Consider the following 21952-nt stretch of genomic DNA (forward strand, 5'->3'; position numbering starts at 1 on the left):
GTAACATGTAACTCTAAGCTAATTAACTCTATGCATGTGTTGCCATGAATTCTCCTGATTGCATTGCAAAGACAGTGATATCAGTAGCCATGATCCAGTTTAAACAGTCACATGCTATGACAAATGTATCATGACTGACATCAGGCCAACGATTGTTAGATGACATTAAATATTAGGTGAAAACTCTGGTGGATTAAGTAATGGTCAACTTGTAACACACCTGAACTGAATCAGCCTGGTTCTTGGTGTGACAATTTTCAACAGCATAAAAAGAAAACTGGTGGAGAAGATGGTGTGCTGCTGATTTTCCTGTAAAGCCAGTCATGCTGGTTTTCCTGAAATAAACTCAGCTATTCTCATCTTTGAGGAGCATGTGTCCTAGCTGCAGCTGTGGATGACTGTGGTTCTCTTTGGGGGTGCTCTGGTCGTTTCCTAAGTGTCCCTTCCTGGCTCCAGTGAGGTTAGCTCAGTCTGGTGGTGGAGCCTTCATCCCACAAGTGCAAACTTTCCAGGTTCCAACACTGTGTCTTTCCAAGGAAGGTCCTTGATACGGAATTGTGTGAGACATTGTCATGGACTCTAGGTCTTCAGCTGTACTCATGGATGACACTGCTATAGATTCTAGGTCTTCAGGTGGACTCCTGCAGGACATTGCCATGGGATCCAGAATGCCAGCTGCAGTCTTTGGGTCTCTAATGCCTGAACAGATCTCTCTCACTCTTCCATATTTGATTCTTTGGGTGAATATCATAAAATACTTCTATATATTACATGCCCTATATTAAATCTATTTCCCTGTAAAACCAGAAAATGGCAAACACTGAGTTCAGGAAGTTACATGGAAAGGAATATGTATCTTATAATTAATATGTTACAATTTTTAGAGAAATGAATTAAATAAAACTTTAAAAATCTGTATCATTTCACTTAATGTACACCACAGAAATTTTAGTATTTGATATCTAAAGCCAACATGGAAAGAACGTACACACAGAATTTTAGAGTCTAAAATCAAAACCAAATGCATAGTTCCAATTTCAGGAGCCATTCCACATTTCCAAAGTCAAGATCAAGGGAATTGACATTCTTCTGTACCTGGTTCAGTTGAGATTTTACAGTCTCATCTTTTCTAGGCATACAAAATTAGGACCACAAACACAATCTTTCTTGCAAGATATGGTATTATGGTTTCGTCTGAGGTCTGCTGAACCATAGGTTTCATTACAAATTCCTTGTGAAACCCTTTACCTATTTCAATGAGCACATGAAATGAAAATAAAGTTTCAAAATAAAGGAGAGAAAAGAACGCTCTGGCTTCCAGGAATAACATTTCAGTGCTGTTTGTTGTTTTAATGTCATTCATTTTTTTCTCCTCTAAAGCCCTGCTACTTACTCTTGTTTCCTAATTCTTTTCCTATAAACCACACTAATCCAATTCTCATCCTTTGGCTACACCACAAATGTTGACTCCTTCTGTGTCCTTTTTCATCAAGAACATTACTTCCTCTTAAGCTCTGTGCTAACTCTTTGCTCTGTCTCACATCTCAGTGTGGCAGACTTCTTGACATTGGTTAGGTCTCAGCTCCTGTACCACCATCTCAGCAAAGTCCATTATCATCTGTTATGAAATATAGGTACTGTCTGTATGGTCACCTTAAATTAAGACTGCATAAATTTTGAATGTGTGTGTTTATGTTTTATTATTTGTTCATTATTTCTTTCTTCCACCTATCCACCTAAACTCCATCACTACCTAAGTGCAGACAAATAAGACTTTGAGCTAGCAGACATGTATTTTGTCTTCCCCACTACTACAATTTTACACAGAAAACAAACTCTGAATTTTTTAATGTCTAAAACAGGATTCTCAGCCAATATTTGGTGACCATGTAAGCCACACGATTTGAATTATGCAAAACTCTAAGTCAAAATGAGAGTGAAAATGTAAAGAGCTAGCTACTGACCTGAAGGTGTTGAGTTAAATTATAAAGTATGCTTGAAGAACCCGTCAAGTTCCAGTATACATAGTTGTTTAACATTTGTACTCAACTGCTTTGTAAATAAGACACAGCCCAACTTTACATCCACATTCCTGGCTGAATTCTAAAAGCTACATGTAACACAGCTTCCCTTTGTCTTGTCTGTTCTAAATATTTTAACTTGCTGACCTTAGGAACTACAATCAGAGAAATATCTTCAGCCTCTCTTTATATCACACATTAGAGACTAAAGTATGAACAAAATTAGAGCATCTGTGTTGTTGAAAAGCAAAGTCCTCTCTGGAAACTAATGTTTTTAAACATTCAACAGACATTTACCAAATAAAAATTAAATTACCAAACTAAAGTGCAAAAAAATACAGTAGTACAGGAATTTCAGATATGAATGTGTTTAAATTTCACAATAACCATTTCTAGATTTATTATCATGAACCACATTTCCACTTAATACCTTACTAAGCAGGAGAATGACAGACTAAACAATCACTCTACTCCTATTTAAAAGAATAAATATGATCTTCTTACCTGTATTACTTTGACTTGTGAAAGTATTTGTATAAGTACTCAATTTTCTATATTTTATATAATTTTCATAATTTGATTACTTGCCATTATCACCATAGTTTTATATAACATCAGTGCTAAATAATATGATATATAGCAAAAATATTTTCTATTTATGTGCTAATCCTTTTCTTCAAAATATTTTTCAGTGCAATATGGACATCCTTGTTCCTCAAACTATAGATGAAAGGATTCATCATTGGTCCCATAACGGTATAAAAAACGGAGGATATTTTATCTTGGTCCAGAGCCTCAGCAGGAGAAGGCATCAGGTACATGAATGCTAATGCTCCAAAGAAAAGAGAAACAGCAATGATGTGAGAGCTGCAGGTGTGGAAGGCTTTGGACCTGCCTTTTCTAGAATGGATAGAGAAAATATTGGAGAGAATCAAAGTATAGGAAATAAAGATGGCAAGACTGGGGCCTATAACATTGACACCCACCACAATGAACACCACTGCCTCATTGATGGAGGTACTTGAGCAGGACAGCCTCAGGAGAGGAGGGATGTCACACATGTAGTGATTGATGACATTGCTGTCACAGAAGGTGAGTCTCAGCATACACACTATGTGGGCCAAGGCACCCACAAAGCCCATTGCATACACACCCACTGTCATCATGAAGCAGACCTGATGGGACATGATGACCGTGTAAAGCAGGGGCTTACAGATGGCCACATATCTGTCATAGGCCATGGATGTCAAAATATAGCACTCATCTATTGCAAAGAAAGCAAAGAAAAAGAGCTGAGCCATGCACTCAGCATAAGGGATGATATTTTTATTCACAAAACTCATCAGCATTCTAGGAGTTATGACTGAGGAGTAGCAGAGATCGATGAAGGAGAGATGAAAGAGAAAGTAGTACATGGGAGTGTGCAGGTGAGGATTCAGACCTATGAGAACAGTCAAGCCCAGGTTCCCCAGCTTGGAGACCACATAGATTCCCAAGAAGAGGAGGAAGAGAGGCAGCTGGAGCTCTGGCTGTTGTGTTAAACCCAGAAGGACAAACTCGGTCACTGAAGAGCCATTGTATGAAGCCATTCTTCCCTGGACCATTTCTGTGAGAACAAGAGAAGAAACACACAGTGACACTAAAATGAGACAACTCCAAACAAATCCAATGTATGAGAGCTGATTCAGGGAATAAGATGGTGAGCCTGAGCTCATCCTTCCCTATGCCCTTGTTTTCTCCACTTTAGAACAAGGAAGAGGGAGTGTATAAAGATGAATATTAGGAAGAATGTAGGAGACACTTACTGGAAAGAGGGATTTCAGGAAGCAGGAACATTGTTGGCCCTAGAGCACTTTTGCCTCACTGGACCCAGTCAGTGACGTTCCCAGCAGACAAAATTGAGGCATTTCAAGGGTTCACTGAACACAACAGATTAAGTCTGCAAGAAGAATAGCAGAAGAGATAAAATTCAACACTCACCCTTTGGAACCATGTCTTCAGGGGAGGAATTCATTCTCCTCCTCTCTTCTCAAAGAGCTAACTGGCTTGATGTGTGTTACAGGGTGCAGAATAAAGATTTTTCATTTGTCATTATTGCTGTTGCTTGTGACATATTTTGACTGAGAGAACCAGAACACAGCCCTGAGTTCCCCAGACTGTGAGAAGCCACGAGATATTGATTATGATTTCTGAGGATGGATTTGCTCAAAACATCCTCTCTAGTGAAAGGCGTGGTAAGTAGCATGTACCAATCACAAAAAAAGCCACCTCCTAGCAAGACCAAAGTGGTTTTTATGAGTGAAGAAAAACTAGGAACCTGATTCTATATTGGAAGACTTACATTTCCAGGTATTTTCTCAAGAGATCAGCTAAAAGAATTTACCTGTGCTGTGTTCACCAGATAATTAATGATTCAACATGGTAAGCCTTAATTTTCCTGGTTTTTTTTCTCAAGAGATCAGCCAAAAGAAATTACCTGTGATGTATTCGCCAGCTAACTAATGATTAAGTATTGGAAGATTTATGTTTCTTGATATTTTCTCAAGAAATCAGCTAAAAGAATTTAGCTGTGCTGTACTGGCCAGCTAACTAATGACAATGACATTGTCTTATCAAAACTATACCATTTTACATATATTTTGATTAACTCCCAAATAAGGACCTCTCCAAACAGAAAACAAATCTTATCTTCATAATGGATCATCCCTATTAATTGTCACTAGCTGGATATTGTTTGTTTGCATCTGGGTCTTCTCTCAGGACATGCACACTTAATTTGAATCTAAAGTCCATGACACTGGGTGTTAGTATATTTTCTTCATTACTTTTTCTGTATTTGCAAAAGCAATAAAAGACTGCCCAAAACTAAAATTAGACCCATGCCTAACAACATGCACTAAATTAAAATGGATCAAAAATCTGAATATTAAAACAGAAATACTAAATATATTGGAAGACAATTGAGTAAAAACCTTGAAGACATAGGGGTAGGTAGAGAATTTACAAACAGGAATCAAACCTCACGTGAACTACTTCCCAGAATCAATAACTGGGATCACGTCTTATTAAATAGTTTCCACTTGTCAAAAGCAATCTCCAACAGAGTGAAAAGAAAACACACAAACTGGGAAAAATCTTAGTGAACTGTCTCTCAAACAAAGGACTTCTGTCTAAAACATACTAAGAATTAAAAAAAAATCAGACCCCCAAAATTCAAAGATCCAATCCAAAAATAGGCATCTGAGATGAATACACAATTCTCAGATAAAGAATATACAAATGTCAAATAAATACATGAAAAAATATTCAACATTACTCATTAGAGAAATGCAAATTAAAACCACATGGAGATTTCTTCTCACACCTGAAAGAATGGCCAGGATCAAGAAGATTAGCAACAACAAATGCTAGAGAGGCTGTGGGGAAAAAGGAACTCTCCTGCACTATTGGTGGGAGTGTAGACTGGTGCAACCATTGTGGAGGTCGGTCTGCAGATGTCTCAAAAAGCTGGAATTGGAAATCCCATTTGTTGCAGCCATTCCACTTCTAGGCATATTCCCAGAAGAACTGAAAACAACATACCACAGTGATATATATTGTACTGCTGTAAACATGATATATGATATATGTTTACAGCAGCACAATTTGTAACATACAGATCTTGGAAACAACCTAAGTGTCCATTAACTGAAGAATAGATAAAAAAGTTGTGGTATTTTTTACAATGGAGTAATACTCAGCTATAAAGAATGATCACATTGAGATATTTATAAATAAATGTATGCAGCTTGAGACCATACTCATAAGTGAAATAAATCAAATTCACATGTATAAATACTGAATAGTTTCCCTAGTGTAAGAAATGGTAAGAATATATAAAAGTATGCGGTAACCATGATTCCCCATTATATAGTTTTGAAGCCTTATAATGTTCTCATTCATTAGCTGGAATGTTTTTATTCTGTGTTGTTTGATTTTATTGTCTGTGATGGTACGAACAGTTATTTTGAAGAAAATAAGACATTATAATCGCTAATTAGATTTAACATTAGTTTGTTCTGAAGTCCCATCAAGCCTTTGTTCTTCTGTCTCCATTGGTTTTATCATGTTTTATCTTATTGGATTTTATTATATGTGAAAGTATAAACAAAATATTTTATATACAAGGAGATAATATAGAAACCAGTGTTCATTTTCTGTTAGTTGGTTCTAAATACTCTGTGTTACTTTCATTCTCTTGATTGGATTTATACTGTCGTTTTATGTTTGATTCTATAGTCTATCAAAGTATACTCAATTATTTCAAGGAAAGAGCCAGTATGGTAACTACTGTTATGTCGAGTTGTCTTGTGGTGAAATACTGTTTCTTAAATTGTCCTATTCTGAGCTGTGTTGTTATGCCCTCTTTTATCTTAATCTTTTTTACATAAAATAAGCAATAAATGACACGTGGAGCAGGTGCTCAGTGACGTTATAATGGGGAATGAATGGAGACCATTTTCTCATATTTTTCTATAACAAATACTGGAAACTACAAACTCCCTGCATTCCACTAGTGAAAGCCTATTGTGAAAATACTTCTATTTTTAGGTAAAAATATGGAACAAAATAACTTAGTAAAACATGTAGGGACCACTGCTATACTCTCAGATGCAGTCTGAGAGCAACCTGCGTCAGAATTATTGACCTCCTTTAAAAAAATAACTATAAAGTATAAGTTTCCTCATCATTCAAGTCACTGGGAACTTGCGCAACCTCTAGCATAGGTCTAGCGTCTCTCATAAAAGGACAGCAGCCTAGACAAGGCCCAAAGAGAGATTTGGATCAGTGCAGTGTAGGAAGTCCACAAAAGCCAGGACCTGCCCATGTGGGAAAATACTGGAAGCCACAGAAGGTTTTTTTATTCATTATTTTGGAGAGAATTGAAATTGTTGGGAATTAATATTGGTGTGGAGAGTGGCTCTGAGAAACAGTGATATGTAGAAAGTCTATCCAGGGGAGATTCAGGAAAATGTATCATAAAGTGGACACAAAAAGGCAAACAAATAGCCCAGGTAACTGCCTTGTATGCTGCTTCAGGGAAAACTCGGAAAAAATAAAAATATTAGTAAAAGTTATACATTCAGTTTCAAATAAGCATCTAAGCAAAGTATGCAACAGGAAAATGTGTACACAATGCTACACATAATGTGTACGTAAAGCTCAGGAGAATGGACAGCGGATGGAAAATCATTCAAAGATCATTTCCATGGATATTTAACAAATAGGGTTGGTAAACTCCATGACAGAAGATATAGGAAAAATAAAAAGCCAAGGAAAACGGTTTTGAAAACCTTAAATTATAGATTTGATACTTTAGCTAATAAAAAAATCCTACAACCACTAAAATTAGTTCCAGTTTCTATTCTCAAATTTTCCCAAATTACTAAGGGACCAAAAGTCCCTGAAGATAAATGTGAAACGTGTCCCCCAAGACCAAATTCCTCAGTCACAGCAATGGTGAAGACTCTGGGGATTAATACCTGTGTTTTCTATGAAATATAGAGTATTTTTACTTAGGTGATGCAAGAGCATAAAATGCTCCCCCAAATGTCTCATTATATAGAATCACATTGCAAGAACTATTTATGTCAAGTCCCAAGTCAGAGCTCAGGATGAAGGTCATTTTCACATCTCATCCTGCCAGTGACAACAGGACAAATATGGAATGGACATAGAAGGAACCCAAGATGTCCTCACATTGCAAAACTTCCTCATATTCTTCCTTGTTTCCTTTGCAAGATGATCCCATTGGCCTAATTCATTTATAACAAAACATGTCAACTAAGCATAATTCTCACCAAGCGTAGAGCAGCATCTTTTCTATCCGGAATCTTTTTGGTCCAATGAGTTTGACATCGTCAATGTCAGAGAAAATTTATCTTAAAAACTGTATTAGCAATATATTTTCACAAGGGTGCAGAAAATAAAAACAGACACTTATAAGTAAATGAAATTTTTATCTGAAAGATTATGTCACACTGAACTAATCTATGACAGATACCCAGAAAGTCTAGATCATGTGTTTTTAAATTTGAATGTATGTGTTTGAGATAAAAGGAGAAAATTCAAACTACAAATACCAGAGAATGAAAGGAAATAAAAAACACAATTCCATATATCTTTCCTGGGGACTGGGATCCCAACCACTGCTTGTAAACAGCTGATGAGTAAATCTAAGGAGGCTCTCAGTGACTGCACCTTGAGAAGGAGGGTTAGACCAGTGTCTGCGGCTTACTCAATTATTTCACAGGTCTGCAGCTGTTGTAAGGTAGAAAGAGCAGTATGGTCTGGTCTTAATAAAGATGCCTTGGCTTCAGAAAAGCTAAAAGAGCCAAGAAACCTCTAGCAAATGAACAGGAAGTAGGAGAGGAAGCAGGTGGAAAATTCAGGGAATCAAACCTCAGGAGAAGCTACCTATGCAGGCCTTGGCTTCTGGGTTTTAAAATTAATGAAAAACTTGCTTGTGTTGATATAAACGGACATTTAAAAACAAATGTTTTTGAGTAAAGAATGAAGATGTAAAAGCACAGGCACGACATGCAAGCATTATACAGTATGTAAAATTTTCAGCATATGGAACTGGACTGATTATTATTATGGACAGGCAGGAAGATCAGCATTTTAAAAGTACACTCAGCACTGCACACCAACTGACAGGGTCTGTCTCCAGCTCTGAGGTAGGATAAGGGGAGGAGACAGGCAAGGGAGAAAGAGAAAATGAAAGGAAGGGAAGAAGAAACAATACTAAAGATCATATTATGACCTTTGTTATTTTTCATACAGAGCCCCTCTGTGTTGTCCAGGTTGGTCCCAAACCCCTGGACCCATGATTCTCCTGCTTCAGCCTAATCTATAGCTGAAACTACAAGTGTGCGCCATTGCATTTCTTCATGTAATGTTAGCATGTAATTTGTTTTCATTTCTAATCCTTAAATACTATGCTTCAAAGGATTAAAGATGGTTAACTAAAAGAAATTGGGGATCACCCATGATTTGAGAATAAAGCTGGACAGAAATGTAGACCTTAAATGTAAGGCAAAAATTAGCTCCCCCTTCACTTTTTTTCCCAATCTCGGTAGATTTTAGACACTCCTGCTGAAGAGCAACTTGTGGTGGTACACAGTACGCAATAATTAATATTAACAAATTGACAAAAAAATGAATTGACGGCCTGTCCTAGGCCAACCTCACTTCCAGTGAGATCCAAGGGTGGTCTCAGGACAGTTGAATCTTCAGGCCTCCACTAGAGCTGACTCTAGCAGTGTGTAGAGTTCTGGTGCAGCAAAGAAGGACAAAACGGCAGCTGAGGACTGGACTTGGGCAAACTCCTTCTAGCTAGGTAGTCAACTCAGTAGATAAGCACCCGTTAACTATGAACTGTTCTTATTTGCTTTTCCAGAAATGCAATGTCCCTCAATTCCTGAATCTTGACAGATACAGTAGGTCACCTCCACTGCTTCCTGCAGCCACCAGCACCCACCCCCCCCCCAATCAAGCCGTGCACCTAACAAGAGACAAGGATATCATGCCTCCAGGTCTCAGCCTATCATTGAGGTGTGACCACTGTGGTTCCCCTCATAGATTAAATACACCTCTTGTCTGTTTTACTCTGCCATTATTCCCTGAAGAGAAGACCAGTGATCCTGGACGAGGAGATGGATAACAGGTGCCCATTATGGGGCATCTTACCTGCTTGGAGAGGCCACATGGAGTGATCACTGCTGGAGAGCATAGACCAGGACAAAGCATCACCAGATGAAAAACAGGGACACCAGAAGAGTGACATAAGTGACTACTCACAGACTCCAGTAGTGAAAACGGGGCTTAAAAATTAGGGAACATTATAAGTGTATACCTAAAAGTTGTTCTTTCCTTTTGAGCATTTTCTTTCCCTTTTTTATTATAATATCTATTATACATTTTAGATCTTATTACTCTTTCAGTTTTTATTATTACTTATTTTTTACACTAGAGAGACAATATGGTATTTGCAAATGTGAGTCCGATTTATTTCACTTAGGATAATCTCAAATTGCCTCCATTTACCTATAAAAGCATCAAGATCATCCTTTTTTTTATAGCTGAGTAATATATCATTGTATGAATACCATGTACTTTTCAATTATGGGGTTTGTGGACATTTTGTTTGTTTGGTATGAACTTGTGAGTCTTGAACTTAATTTAATTTAAAACATCAGCAAAGTCTGGGCATTGAGTTTGGGACACGAGTGTGTATTTTTGGGAAAGACTGAGTGATGGATGTGGGCAATTGTGTGTTTCAGTTCTTGCCTCCCATGCCTGGTAATGTAAAATGCTACTGCTGGTCCTGCATCTCATAGATGGCTTCTGGCCTAGGTGGTTGCTCCGCTAATAATATATGTTAAAGCAAGGGTTGTTCTCCCATCAAAAATGACAATGATGTTTTCCACGTTGCGTCACCACAATCCTTCTCCTTTTCCTTTTCACTCCATTCAGGCCACAAGCCAATGGGGCAGGGCCACCCACACCCAGACTGGGTCTCTCCTCTTCAGTGAATCCATCACCCACCCTCATAACTATGCTAAGCAAATCCATGGCCAATCCAGTGTCACACAGCCAGGACCCAGCCACCTCCCCAAAGCTCCACCTTATGACTGTATTAGGCGATGGGGAGGAGATCCAGATACAAACCACCACACATCCCCCACCTCCACAAAGATTAGCAGATGCAACTTTTTAAAGTTTTTTCAGTTTGTAAAGAATTTATTTGTGTTTTTTGAGTGCTATAATGGAAATTTTACCACGACAAATCACCTCAACAACATGTGGGAAGCAGGAGAGGCTTCTCCATCATGGGAAAGGTCATTTGTGTGCATCAGCATGTTGAAAAAACAGTGAGCTCTCACTCCACAATCTGCCAAAAAACTTCCCAAAGGAGTTCGTCGCTCTCCAGTACTGTGGAGGAAAGAGCCTGAGAGGTTGCAGGTGGATGCCCAAAACTTACTGCTTCTCAATTCTGGCCATACCAGTGAAGTTGGAGACGGCACTTGATTAAAAACCAAAATTTTCTACAAACATTCAAGGAGATTTCAGCAGACTAAAACCCATCATGTGAAGGAAAGTGGGAGAGAGTGAGGACGGGGCTGAGAGAAGGCTTGTCTCTGAGAACTTGGTTTGACATTTGGCAGGGAGCTCCTTTCTGTAGAGGGTCACAACCTCCAAGCTCTCTTCACATTAAGAAGTTGTAGCCAGTATTTGTCAAAATGAAACCACACACGCCAAACATCCTACTTCCAAGAGGGCAGAAGCTCTGACTTTCTTTCAATGAAATAACCAGGAATTCCTTTGGAGTAAGAGTTACAGCCCTTGAGATCCCAGATAGTCTGAAACCTCTAACATGCCTTCAGGGTTTTCCCTGGTTTCCTCTCAGTACTTTTCGGATCTCAAATCACAATATGCCAAAAGGCTTAGTAGTGTGGCCTTCCCCATTCGGACAGCAGAATATGCTTCCTTCCTCCATCTAAGATCCCTCTGTAAACTGAAGACCTCGTTTTCCTTGATATCCAGCTCAGTATCAGGCTTTTTCACTTACAAAACCTTTTCCTCTTCTCTGTTCAAAGGAGTCTCACTCTGAAACATTTCTAATATTCATCCTTCTCAGGGACAATTCAAAATTAAGACATCTACATCAAATACACCTGTGTGCTCCTCATGGCTCTCAGTTACTGAGGATGATGGTCAAGACACTCATCATCCCTAAATCTCCATTTTCTCCTTTGATAAATAGAAATTATTCTAACACAGAAAATTAATTTTTAATATTGGGAGAATAGCACATAGAATTATACCTGTGGCCTTGAATAGATTTGTTGTTGCATGTTTTTCTTTGTAATATGCTGTGATCTTATTTGACAACCCTGTGAGTTCCACTTGGTGGTGCTAAATAATTTCTTGTTGAATTAAGATACCTAGTGAGTAATTTCACTTCAATAAGTCAGAAGATTTACACCAAAAGATGAAAATGAGTCAAGGTTACTATGCTAACACCTCCCACCCCCATTTGGATTGATTCAAGCCCAGTTTTGTAGGCCTCAGGCAGAATTTCCTAGGGAATCACATGCAGCAGAAGCAGATACCACTTGTTCCTAGAAAGAATGATCCCTTCCCTGGCACAAGTAAGCAGAAATACAGCATTGACAAATCCTAAATTGTCTCTTGCTCTATTCATGTTTTTTTTTTTTTTTTTTACTGAGTAGAAAAAAATAATTAGAATTATGATCTGGAGTAATAGCATCACTCTTTTAGTTTCAGGATGCCTTTATCTCTTAGAAATAAATGAGAAACTTCTAAGAGCTAATTTCTATGGGTTTTATTGAGCTATGTTTCTCTATATCCAATATTGTAACAAAAAGTTTTAAAATATTTATTTTAGAAGTAGCAGTGGACAGTCATGGTCATGCATACCTGTAATCTTAGGACTCAGAAAGCTGAGACAGAAAGATCTCTGCAAGTTTGTGGCCAGCCTATACTGCAAAGTAAGACTCTATCTCCTAAAATAAACAAACTAAATGTAAAAAAGCAAAATATAAAATACAATAAAACAGTATAAAATAATACATAATATATAAATATATTAATATAAAATAATATATTGTGAAAAGCAATTATTTTATAAGGCATGCTAAAACTTTAGTGAGAAGAGTTGCTTTTGTTTGCTTTGAAAATCTGTTAATTAAAGTTTCTGGTTTAATAGAAGACAAGTGTATTTTCCTACTTAGATCTGTATTTGTTTGCAATAAGTTATTCTGATTAAAATTTGTAAACAAAAGTTGCCTCCACAGTTAAATGGAAAACAGGAGACCCAAAGACTGTTGCACGCTGAGCATGGTAATGCATGATTTTTAAACAAGCACTCTGAAGGCTCAGGCACAGGACTGTACCTTAGAGTCCAGCCTGGACACTGTAGTGATTCAGTGAAATCCTGTTTAAAAATAAAAATAAAAATAAATAGATATAGATAAAGATATAGATATAGATATAGACATACATATACCAAGATGTATTTTAGTCAAAGGCGTCATAGTTCATTGAATACCAGAACCAAACTTAATATTTACAAGTTATATTTTAAAATATAACAAGGTAACTTTCCTATTCTCACTTTAAAATCCTTCAGTAAGTCTTACTATCTGAACAGATCTTTTACCAAGATGATTAAAAGAATAATTCATTCATCATTTGTAAAATATTGGTTCACCTGATTTTTGCAGAACTTCAAAATGATTATGCCTTCAATTTACAATATGTAAAGCTCACATTTGTTTATGTTTCCAATTACATCATCTGATATATCTAACTACTGAGAAGCTGCATAACTAGTTGTGAAAGATAAGAATTTCCAATTTTTGCATTAATGTTTAAAATTTTATAATTGGACAAGTGTTCTATCAATTATTTCCCTGACACGACAGGTTTCATGAATTAATTTGAGAATATACCCCAGCCTGAATCACCACAGTTTGTCTATCAGTTATTTTTCTAAGTAATGATGTATCATAAAACAAGAATTCAGCTCATTTTGCTGAAAACAATCACAGGAGTGATTTACACTGCAGTCTGCACAGGATGGTACAATGTGCCCTTTTATAACAATACATAAAAATAAAAGATGTATAAGCAAGTGTTGAGATTTAACAAAATACTTCTTTCTGCTTCATAAGATCATTTTTAAACTAATGGGCATTCTGATTTAATTGTGAGTTTATAGCAAAGAAGAACACACTGACTGGTATACTATTAACAGTGTAGAGTTGACATGAGGCCAGAAGCTAAGAAAGGCAGTTTATTAAATATTATATTATCACAGATATGGGGAATCTTTTTCCCAGAATGGACCCAGTGCAGGTATTCTCCCCTCTTGCTTGAATTTCTTCTTGAGTATAACAGCCATCTCTTTAGGGAAATCTTGTTTTGAGGGTTATATACAAAAGCACAAAGCTTGTGCCTTCTGATATTTCCCTTTAAATTGGATCATTTTTAAGAAGTTCCAACAAGCGAGGAACCAGAATGCTCACTCATTCTTGCGATGAATTAATTAAAACTCTTAAACAAATTTCTGAAGACTGAATCTGTCAGCTCTGAAGCTCTTTTTCAATCAAAATATTGAAACAACTTCCAACATCTAACGTACTGATTTAAGTAATAAAGCTTTTCTTGTCTCCTTACAATTTTTTAAATTTGTTAACAGGTGCTTTATCTATAACAGTGACAAAACTGATGATCTTAACAAAGAGCTAAACACAACACCAAAGATTACTTTTGCTCAAGAACAAAGCATCCCAGCTTAGGGTTCCCTTTGGCAAGTCTTTTAGCCTCATTCTTTGGGAACTAACTGTCAGTTTACATGGGAGTCTCGTTCAAGGGAAAAGTTCATTGAGCAAGATCATCTAAAAATGCAAAAAGCTAACCTGCTTTTACATAATAATAATTGGACAGATTCCAAATCTGTACTTACCTTGAAATTTGGGAAGACTTGTAAAGAAGACATATTCAAAAATAATGGCGGGAGTGAGTAACCTAAATAAATTACTTCTAACACATACTGGATTGTACAACTCTGGAATCATTCTCTTAATTTCTCTTTGTCTTCATCTCCCTCCTAAAAGACACTTTCTCCATTGCAGAATTGCTGTAACCATAAATAAAGCAATACACATGCAATTCCATTTTCCAAAAGATATTCAGTTTCTAAGGTAACCATCTAAAAATATATATAAATAGAAACACAATAACCTACTTTCTCTCAGTTTATTGAAAAGTAAGGCTTGTGTTAATACTGTTTGTACATTCATGCCTGTATCTTATACTCTGAGTAACAACTATGAAGATAATAGTATGCAGTGTATTAATTATTGTTACTCTCCTATTAGCCTGTTTTACAACTGTATTCTTTTTCTTGCTTATCACTTTCAAGTGAAAAAAGATGTAATATTTGAGGAAGTTCATTTCTGAGAATTCTGAGTAAATTAAATATTTTTCCTATTAACTACACGCCAAAACACTGGAACCTATATCTGAAACAAAGATGAAAAGTCTTTAAAAAGAATGAAAGACAAACCTCTTAGGAATCTGAAGAATCAAAAGAAGACACAGCAATGAGTTCCTAATATTTTCTTTTTATTTTTTGTGTTTCAGCTCAGAAGCTGAAGAAAATGGCAACAGGAGAGTATCAATAAACAGGGACTATAATAAAACCTCGTTTCTTCTGAGTGGAGCACTGGGAAAAGAGTAACCACAACTCTTCCACTTTACTGAAATGCCATGAGAGTTTTGGAGATATCTAAACACAAGCCATAGCAGTTGGTAGTGGATTATTTACATATTATTTTGACTGTTTCTCATATCTTTTTTGGGGGTGGTGGTACGGGTTTAACAGGAAATGAACTCACAACCTCATGCTTGTGAGGCAGGTGTTTGTGCCTCTAAGCTAAATCCTGAGCCTCTCATAACTGTTTTTTTTTAAAAAGTAGTCACCTAGTGAACAACAATCCAGTGTTATTTAACACATTACTATTCTATGAATGTAAATATGTTGTACAGAGATGCTAAATTATTCTTTTAAACATTGCAATGAGGAAATTTGAAGCAGAAAACACACACCAATCTTTTGAGTCTCTATCCACGTTTTTCTGTGAGAAATTTAGAAATCACTGGCTTCATCACCATTTTGTTCAGAAGGATTCTCAGGTAGACATTTCCAGTCAGTGTCTAGAGGTTAAAACTCTAGGGTACATGCCAAACATTAAAAGGTAGTTTGAAGTTATCACAGGGATCACAATTCAGGAAATTACTATGTCCCTGAAAATTTTCAGATAAATAAACATGGCCATTTGGACATACACTCCATGGATAATTACTGTTAGAGATGTGGGAATAAAGAGAGAAGAACCCAAACAATAAAATTCCCTTAAGAGATCAAGGTGTTTGTGAAATGGATGATGCACGATATCTAAAGAGAAGAGAAAACCCGAGTGAAGAACTGAGTCTGTAAGGAATTAAGACAGATCATGATTTAAGGAGTAAACACAATCCCTTCATTTCCTCCTTATGTCGAGGTCTGTTCTCCAGAAAGACTTTCTTCCTCCTACTCAAAATCTCCTTTCTCTATTTCCATTCTTGTTGCTATTAATCTTGGCTCATGTTTATGACATATAATGTTTGCATTCATTGAGACTATCAAGTTCCTACACCTGGAATATGCTTATTCTCTTTATTTCTCCTTTACTTCTGCCTTGATCTTCTAGCTCTATTCCCACTGGCCTGAAATCTGCCCTTCCGTTTCCACTTATCTATATTTGTTGTGCTCTCTTCCGCAAAGAACTAAAGACATTGTACTAGAGCTTCATGTATACAAATATATAGAGTGGCACAAGTCATCATAGCTAAAACCTGGAAGCAGCTGTGTATCCAAAAACAGATAATTTGATAAAGAAATAAAGATGATTGGATAAACGAAACCATGAAGTGTTACTTGGATGTAAAGAAGAACAATTAAAGACATCTGTGAAAAAATGAATGTGATTGGAAAATACAATTTTGGGGGCTGGGGATTTAGCTCAGTGGCATAAGCACCTGCTTTGCAAGCAGGCAGTCGTGAGTTCGATCCCTGGTACCGATAAAAAGACAAAAAAAAAAAAAAATACAATTTTTAGTGAAATAAATCAGCCCACCCAAACTTACACATTACATAGTATCTCTCATTTGAGTAAGACAAAGCACACAGTCCACACATTTCTAAAATGATTCTTATTCTCTAACCAACACTTGCTTCATGAGAGTTTTAATCAATGACTAATTGATCCAAACTTTTTAAAAAATGAATGCAATTTACATAATTATTAAAATCATAATGTGTAAAGTAACCAAGTGTGCCAATTGGCAGCTGGGGATAAAACAACAGAATGCAATATAGTCTGCAACACCTTCAGAAATTTGTTTTGTGGTTGGTACAGTTTTAACCTTTATTCAATATGTTTCTGTACACATAACCTCCTCGTTTTCCTCTCTTCTATTTCCTTCCAGTTCTCTGTGCTTGGAAGTGCTTTCTGTTTGCCTAAGCATGGGCAGGGATTCTGTTGTCTGGTTTCCATTTTAGTGATTTTTTTCCTTGATGATTTCTCCTATTTGACATGTAATATACTGAATCGTATTTTTAAATGTTTTTCTCAATCTGAATAAATTACCATTATGAATTGATTCCATTTCCTCAAATACAAGGATTCTTTTTTACACAGAGCACCTGAGAATACCTATTAAAATCAAACAACTAATATTTCAGTTACACATCTTCTCTTCTGGGTAAAAAAGGCAAAAAGAACTGAGCAAGACTCCTAGAGAAGTGGAAATGAATCAAGGGGACTGTGGAGAAGAGGGGGAAGGGGATAAATAATTACATAATGCATGTTATACGCAAGTATGGATGTGCCATAAAAATTTATTGCTCATAAGAGATACACACTAATAAAGTGTAAAATAAAAGATAAACTATAAAATAAGCCCACAATCTTTCATCATTCTAAATAGGGCAGATACATCTTCACTGAGAGTGGCGGTGTGTTTTCACTCTACCTGCCCTGCTTATTACCAGTTCTTCTCCTGAACCACATCTCTTTTTTTCCTTAACAGTTTCCCTTCTGTGTTCATGCTATCTTTCCCTGCTTTGATTCTAAAGATCAAGGGAAATGTGACACTTGTCTTGCTAAGTCTGGCTGATTTTGTTTAACATGATAATTTGAACTTCTAGCTGATTTCCTGTAAATGACCTACTTTTGTTCTTCTTTATGATTTAATAATACTCCACCGTGTTTACGAATCATATTTGCTTTACTTTTCATCCAGTGATGGGCCCCTAATCAGTTTCTATTACTTGGCTAAGGTGAACAGTGCTGAGATAAAAGCGAGTATGCAGGTATGGCTACATAGCAATGGCGACTCAGAACACTTTGGGTAGGGTTTACCTAGGACTGCTGCAGCTGCTTCCCCTCGTGGCTCTAACTGTAGTCTATTTTAACCTTCTGTACTTGTCTCATAGTGGCCTGTGGTAATTTCCATTCCCATCAATAGTCTACAAAGGTTCTTTTTTCACTCTGTTACTACCAGCATTTGTTATGCTTTCTTTCTTGATAAGAACTGTTCTGGCTGGGTAACATGAAATCTCCATATGGTTTTGATTTATATGTTCTTAATGGTTAAAAATATTGATTAGTTTTTCACATATTTGTTGGCCATTGATACTTCTTTTTGAGAAATGTATACTCAATTTATTTATTGTACTATTATGTTTTTTTTGTTTTAGATTTTTTGTGTTCTTTATATATTTTGAATATTAGTCCTCTGTCCACAGGTTTAATATCTAAGAAATCCTTACCTGCCAGAAGACCACACATATTTACTGTATGTTTCTTCTAGAAGTTTTGTTACTTTGTACTTTTTGAACTTTGATTTATTTGGATGAATTTATCTTACACTATAAGATAAATATCCATATCATTTTTGAAGCTGCCCCTTTATATTTAGTTGTTCCAGTAATGTTTATAAGATATATTTTCAGGAATTATCCTATGATGTATGTATATACATATACATGTGTATGTATATTATATTTGTGATTTAGAGAGAACATGGTCAAATATTCATATATCTAAATATATATGAGTGTTATATACATCTGATATGTATTTAAATGCAGTCAGTGTATCCCCATGAACATTTTTATTTATTATATATTTCAGTAATATGAATTCTTTGCAACACTGTCTTAATATGATTGTTTTGACATTTTATTCCTTTTGGCTAGATTTAAAAACAAAGTGTGATAGAATCTCAAGACAGTTATGTACAAAGGAGTCAACAGAACAATTTGACTAGAAAGGATCAATCCAACTAATGAGTGACATTAATTGTTGCAAAAATATCCTCAATACTAGGCATAAAAACTCAGCAGGAAGCTACAGGAATTTTAAAATAATTTTTAAAAATAACATATTTTCCCTCAGAATTGCTTTTTTGTTCCTGTCCATTTTAAATTTAAAGAACATCTTATTCATTATCTCACTGGGAAGAGGGTGACACAGACTTCACAAATTCATATTTTGTTCATTTTTTATCAAAGTTTTTTGTATTAGTATGTTTGCACCATATAATGGTTACATTTATCATGGGAAATCTGTGTCTGTACATAGCACATTTTAAGTATTTTTTGCCCCTACTTCTCCCATTCATCAACCTTCTGTCCAGTTCTTAATTAACTTCTGTTTTTTTTTTTTTTTTTTTTTTTGTTTTGCTTTCTTGAGACCATGTCTCATGCAGCTCAGGATGTGCTTAACTCATTCTGGAGCACAGGTTAGCTTCAAACTTGCTGCGAACCTCCTGCCTCAGGGTCCAGAGGCTACACCTACAGGACTGCACCACCACGCCTTGTTTCATCTTCCCATTTTAAAAAGCCCTATTTTCAACATTTAATTTCTTTTTAGAATCTTTTTTCCCTTCCTTTCTTCCTAGTCTTCATCTCTTGTTCCCTAACAATCAGTTAAAGCAATCTTTGAGCCAGCTGACAGGCCACACACCTGTCACCCCCACTCTGGGAACATAGGCAGGAGCATTGCAAGTTCAAGCTCAACCTGAGCAAGATTGAGAGTTAGTGACCCTGTTGAAAACAAACAAAAGAACGCTAAAACTGCTAGGGTTGTAACTCTTTGTAAATGCCTTGAATTTACAACAATCAACAATAAACAGAGATAATTGAATGACCACAAATGGCATTAGAACTATGAATCCAGTTTTAATATAGACCATCTTTGGTCATTCTTAGTAACTTCCACTCAGATTGTCAGGAGAGGGAAACACCCTCCAATGTGCATATACATGTAGAGAATGAAATACATGGCTAAAGAGAGAGAGAAGAAAAGAATCTGAAACAAAATTTCCATCTGTAATACAACTGTATTACAAATGGTAATTCAACTTGTCTAATTTTCATTTGATCCTTGAATCCCACCCTTCCATGAGTGAATTGGTTTTTATGCCATTTCTCTTGTCTGAAATCATATTATCTCTGAGTAAATTAAAAATCCATAGACAATTGTTCAAAGTGTCTCCAGTAGCAAGAGTCTTTCTTCAGGTTCTCACATGTCTAAGGAATATGAAACTAATGGAACTGAACCTTATCACTCACTTTGAGGTGCCTCAAAAATAAATCAGAAACTTCTGGAATCAACCACAAGATCACCTTCCAGTCTATGAAGCTATGTGATCATCATGAAGAATATTCGACAAAAGCTCATATGTATTATGGAGCCACAAGATCCCCAAGAAACTCACTGTGACCACACTATTGGTCATCCTGGAGCTGGGAGGGCCATGCTAACCTCACTGATCTTCCTATGCTGGGACAGCTTTCAGGAGCATCACAGATGCAGTAATGGCAAGTACACCTGAGAGACTGCAGCACAGTCCCCAGAGGCTGATGTCATGCATGCTCAGCTGCATTCTGCACTGCCATGTGCTCCCGTGGGGGCATTTGGATAGCTTTTCTCATTCTTTCTGCTTGTTCAAGGGACCTAAGCCCTGATATTCAGAAAGAATAGTGTTGCCATCCTTATCTTATCCAACACAGGGACTCCATGCTTGCTTTCTAGAGACCTTATCTTTCACTCTGGTGACCACAAGACTCCTTCCAGAGAGGTCCTCCTCCTTCCAGTCAGGCATCCACACAAACACCTGGGTTGCTCAGTGTCTTGATAGATACCAGAACCTGAGGTGCACATGCTGTTCTGCACAGTTGCCAGGTCTGCTTTGTCACTTTCAGGGACTTCAACAGAAACTCTAGTGACTTTTACATTCATGGTTTACTTCATGGTCTCTTGACATCTTCACCCGCACCAGAATTTTAGAAAGTATTCTGGGCCTCCATAGCATTTTCCAGTACGGTCTCTCTCTTCCTTTTCTTTTCCTATTAATTATTCATTCTGTAATTAGGATCAAATTTTGGTGCCCAAGCCCTACAATATACCACATTATTTGATTTTTACATGTTGAGCAGTTTTTGAGTTCCACAATCATTAAAGTATATATGCATATTATTTTTCCTTTTCACCTATTTTAAAATTCAAATTTATTTCTAATGAATGTTAAAAATGTACAGTTGTTCATGATTATGGAAAACTATTTGTAATATAGTATTGTAATTCAGCTTTTTACCCTGCTGAATCAGCTTGATTTTCTTTTTTGTTGAGAATTGTATCCTAAATGACTTGTAGCTTTATCAAAATCCAAAACATATGCTGTTCCTGAATTCTATACACTGTTCCATTGACCTCTCTGAGCGTTAACGAACCCTGCATACTCCTGAGAATTACATCATTATACTAAGTTTTAAAACACTTGTAGCTGATTTTATTATTTTGGAAACTTACTCTGAATATCACTGGTCCTTTGGCTATTGATATATTGATTTTTTTCCTATTAAATGCCTTGCTTGGAATTTAATATAATTTTATGGATCAGTTTAAAGATGATGGGCCTGGTTACAGCCCAGCACATAGTGCCTGCCTGGTAAGCATGAGGTTAAAGAAAAGAAAACGGTAATAGACACCTTGACAAGATTGAATATTTTAACCTATGATCATGAGGTGTTTTTCAATCTCTAGGAGGTGTGGTACAACAAATTAAGGTTTACATCAGAAAATGTACTCCATAAAAGAAGGTATGGCCATTAATCTCCCTGAAAATACTTCCCCTTAGTGCAAACACAACTGTGCCATCATTCTTGGAAGTTTCTTGATGCAGTTCTGGAATCCCTCTTCTTTGAGTAAATCTTTCTTTTTTAAGATTATTTTTATTTGAAAACAAAA

General features: G+C 36.4%; 1 protein-coding gene across 1 annotated transcript; it reads right to left on the reverse strand.

Annotated features, from left to right (window-relative positions):
* Positions 1-2677: 2677 nt before the first annotated feature.
* Positions 2678-3625, reverse strand: LOC100732856 (olfactory receptor 8B8-like). The gene has a single exon (XM_003472612.3). It carries the CDS (start codon positions 3623-3625, stop codon positions 2678-2680), a length of 948 nt encoding a protein of 315 aa, XP_003472660.3.
* Between the last annotated feature and the right edge of the window lie 18327 nt (positions 3626-21952).

The sequence above is a fragment of the Cavia porcellus genome, unplaced genomic scaffold, assembly GCF_034190915.1.
Source record: "Cavia porcellus strain 051 isolate PalLab524CR breed Dunkin Hartley unplaced genomic scaffold, mCavPor4.1 scaffold_9, whole genome shotgun sequence".
NCBI classification, from domain to species: Eukaryota; Metazoa; Chordata; class Mammalia; order Rodentia; family Caviidae; genus Cavia; species Cavia porcellus.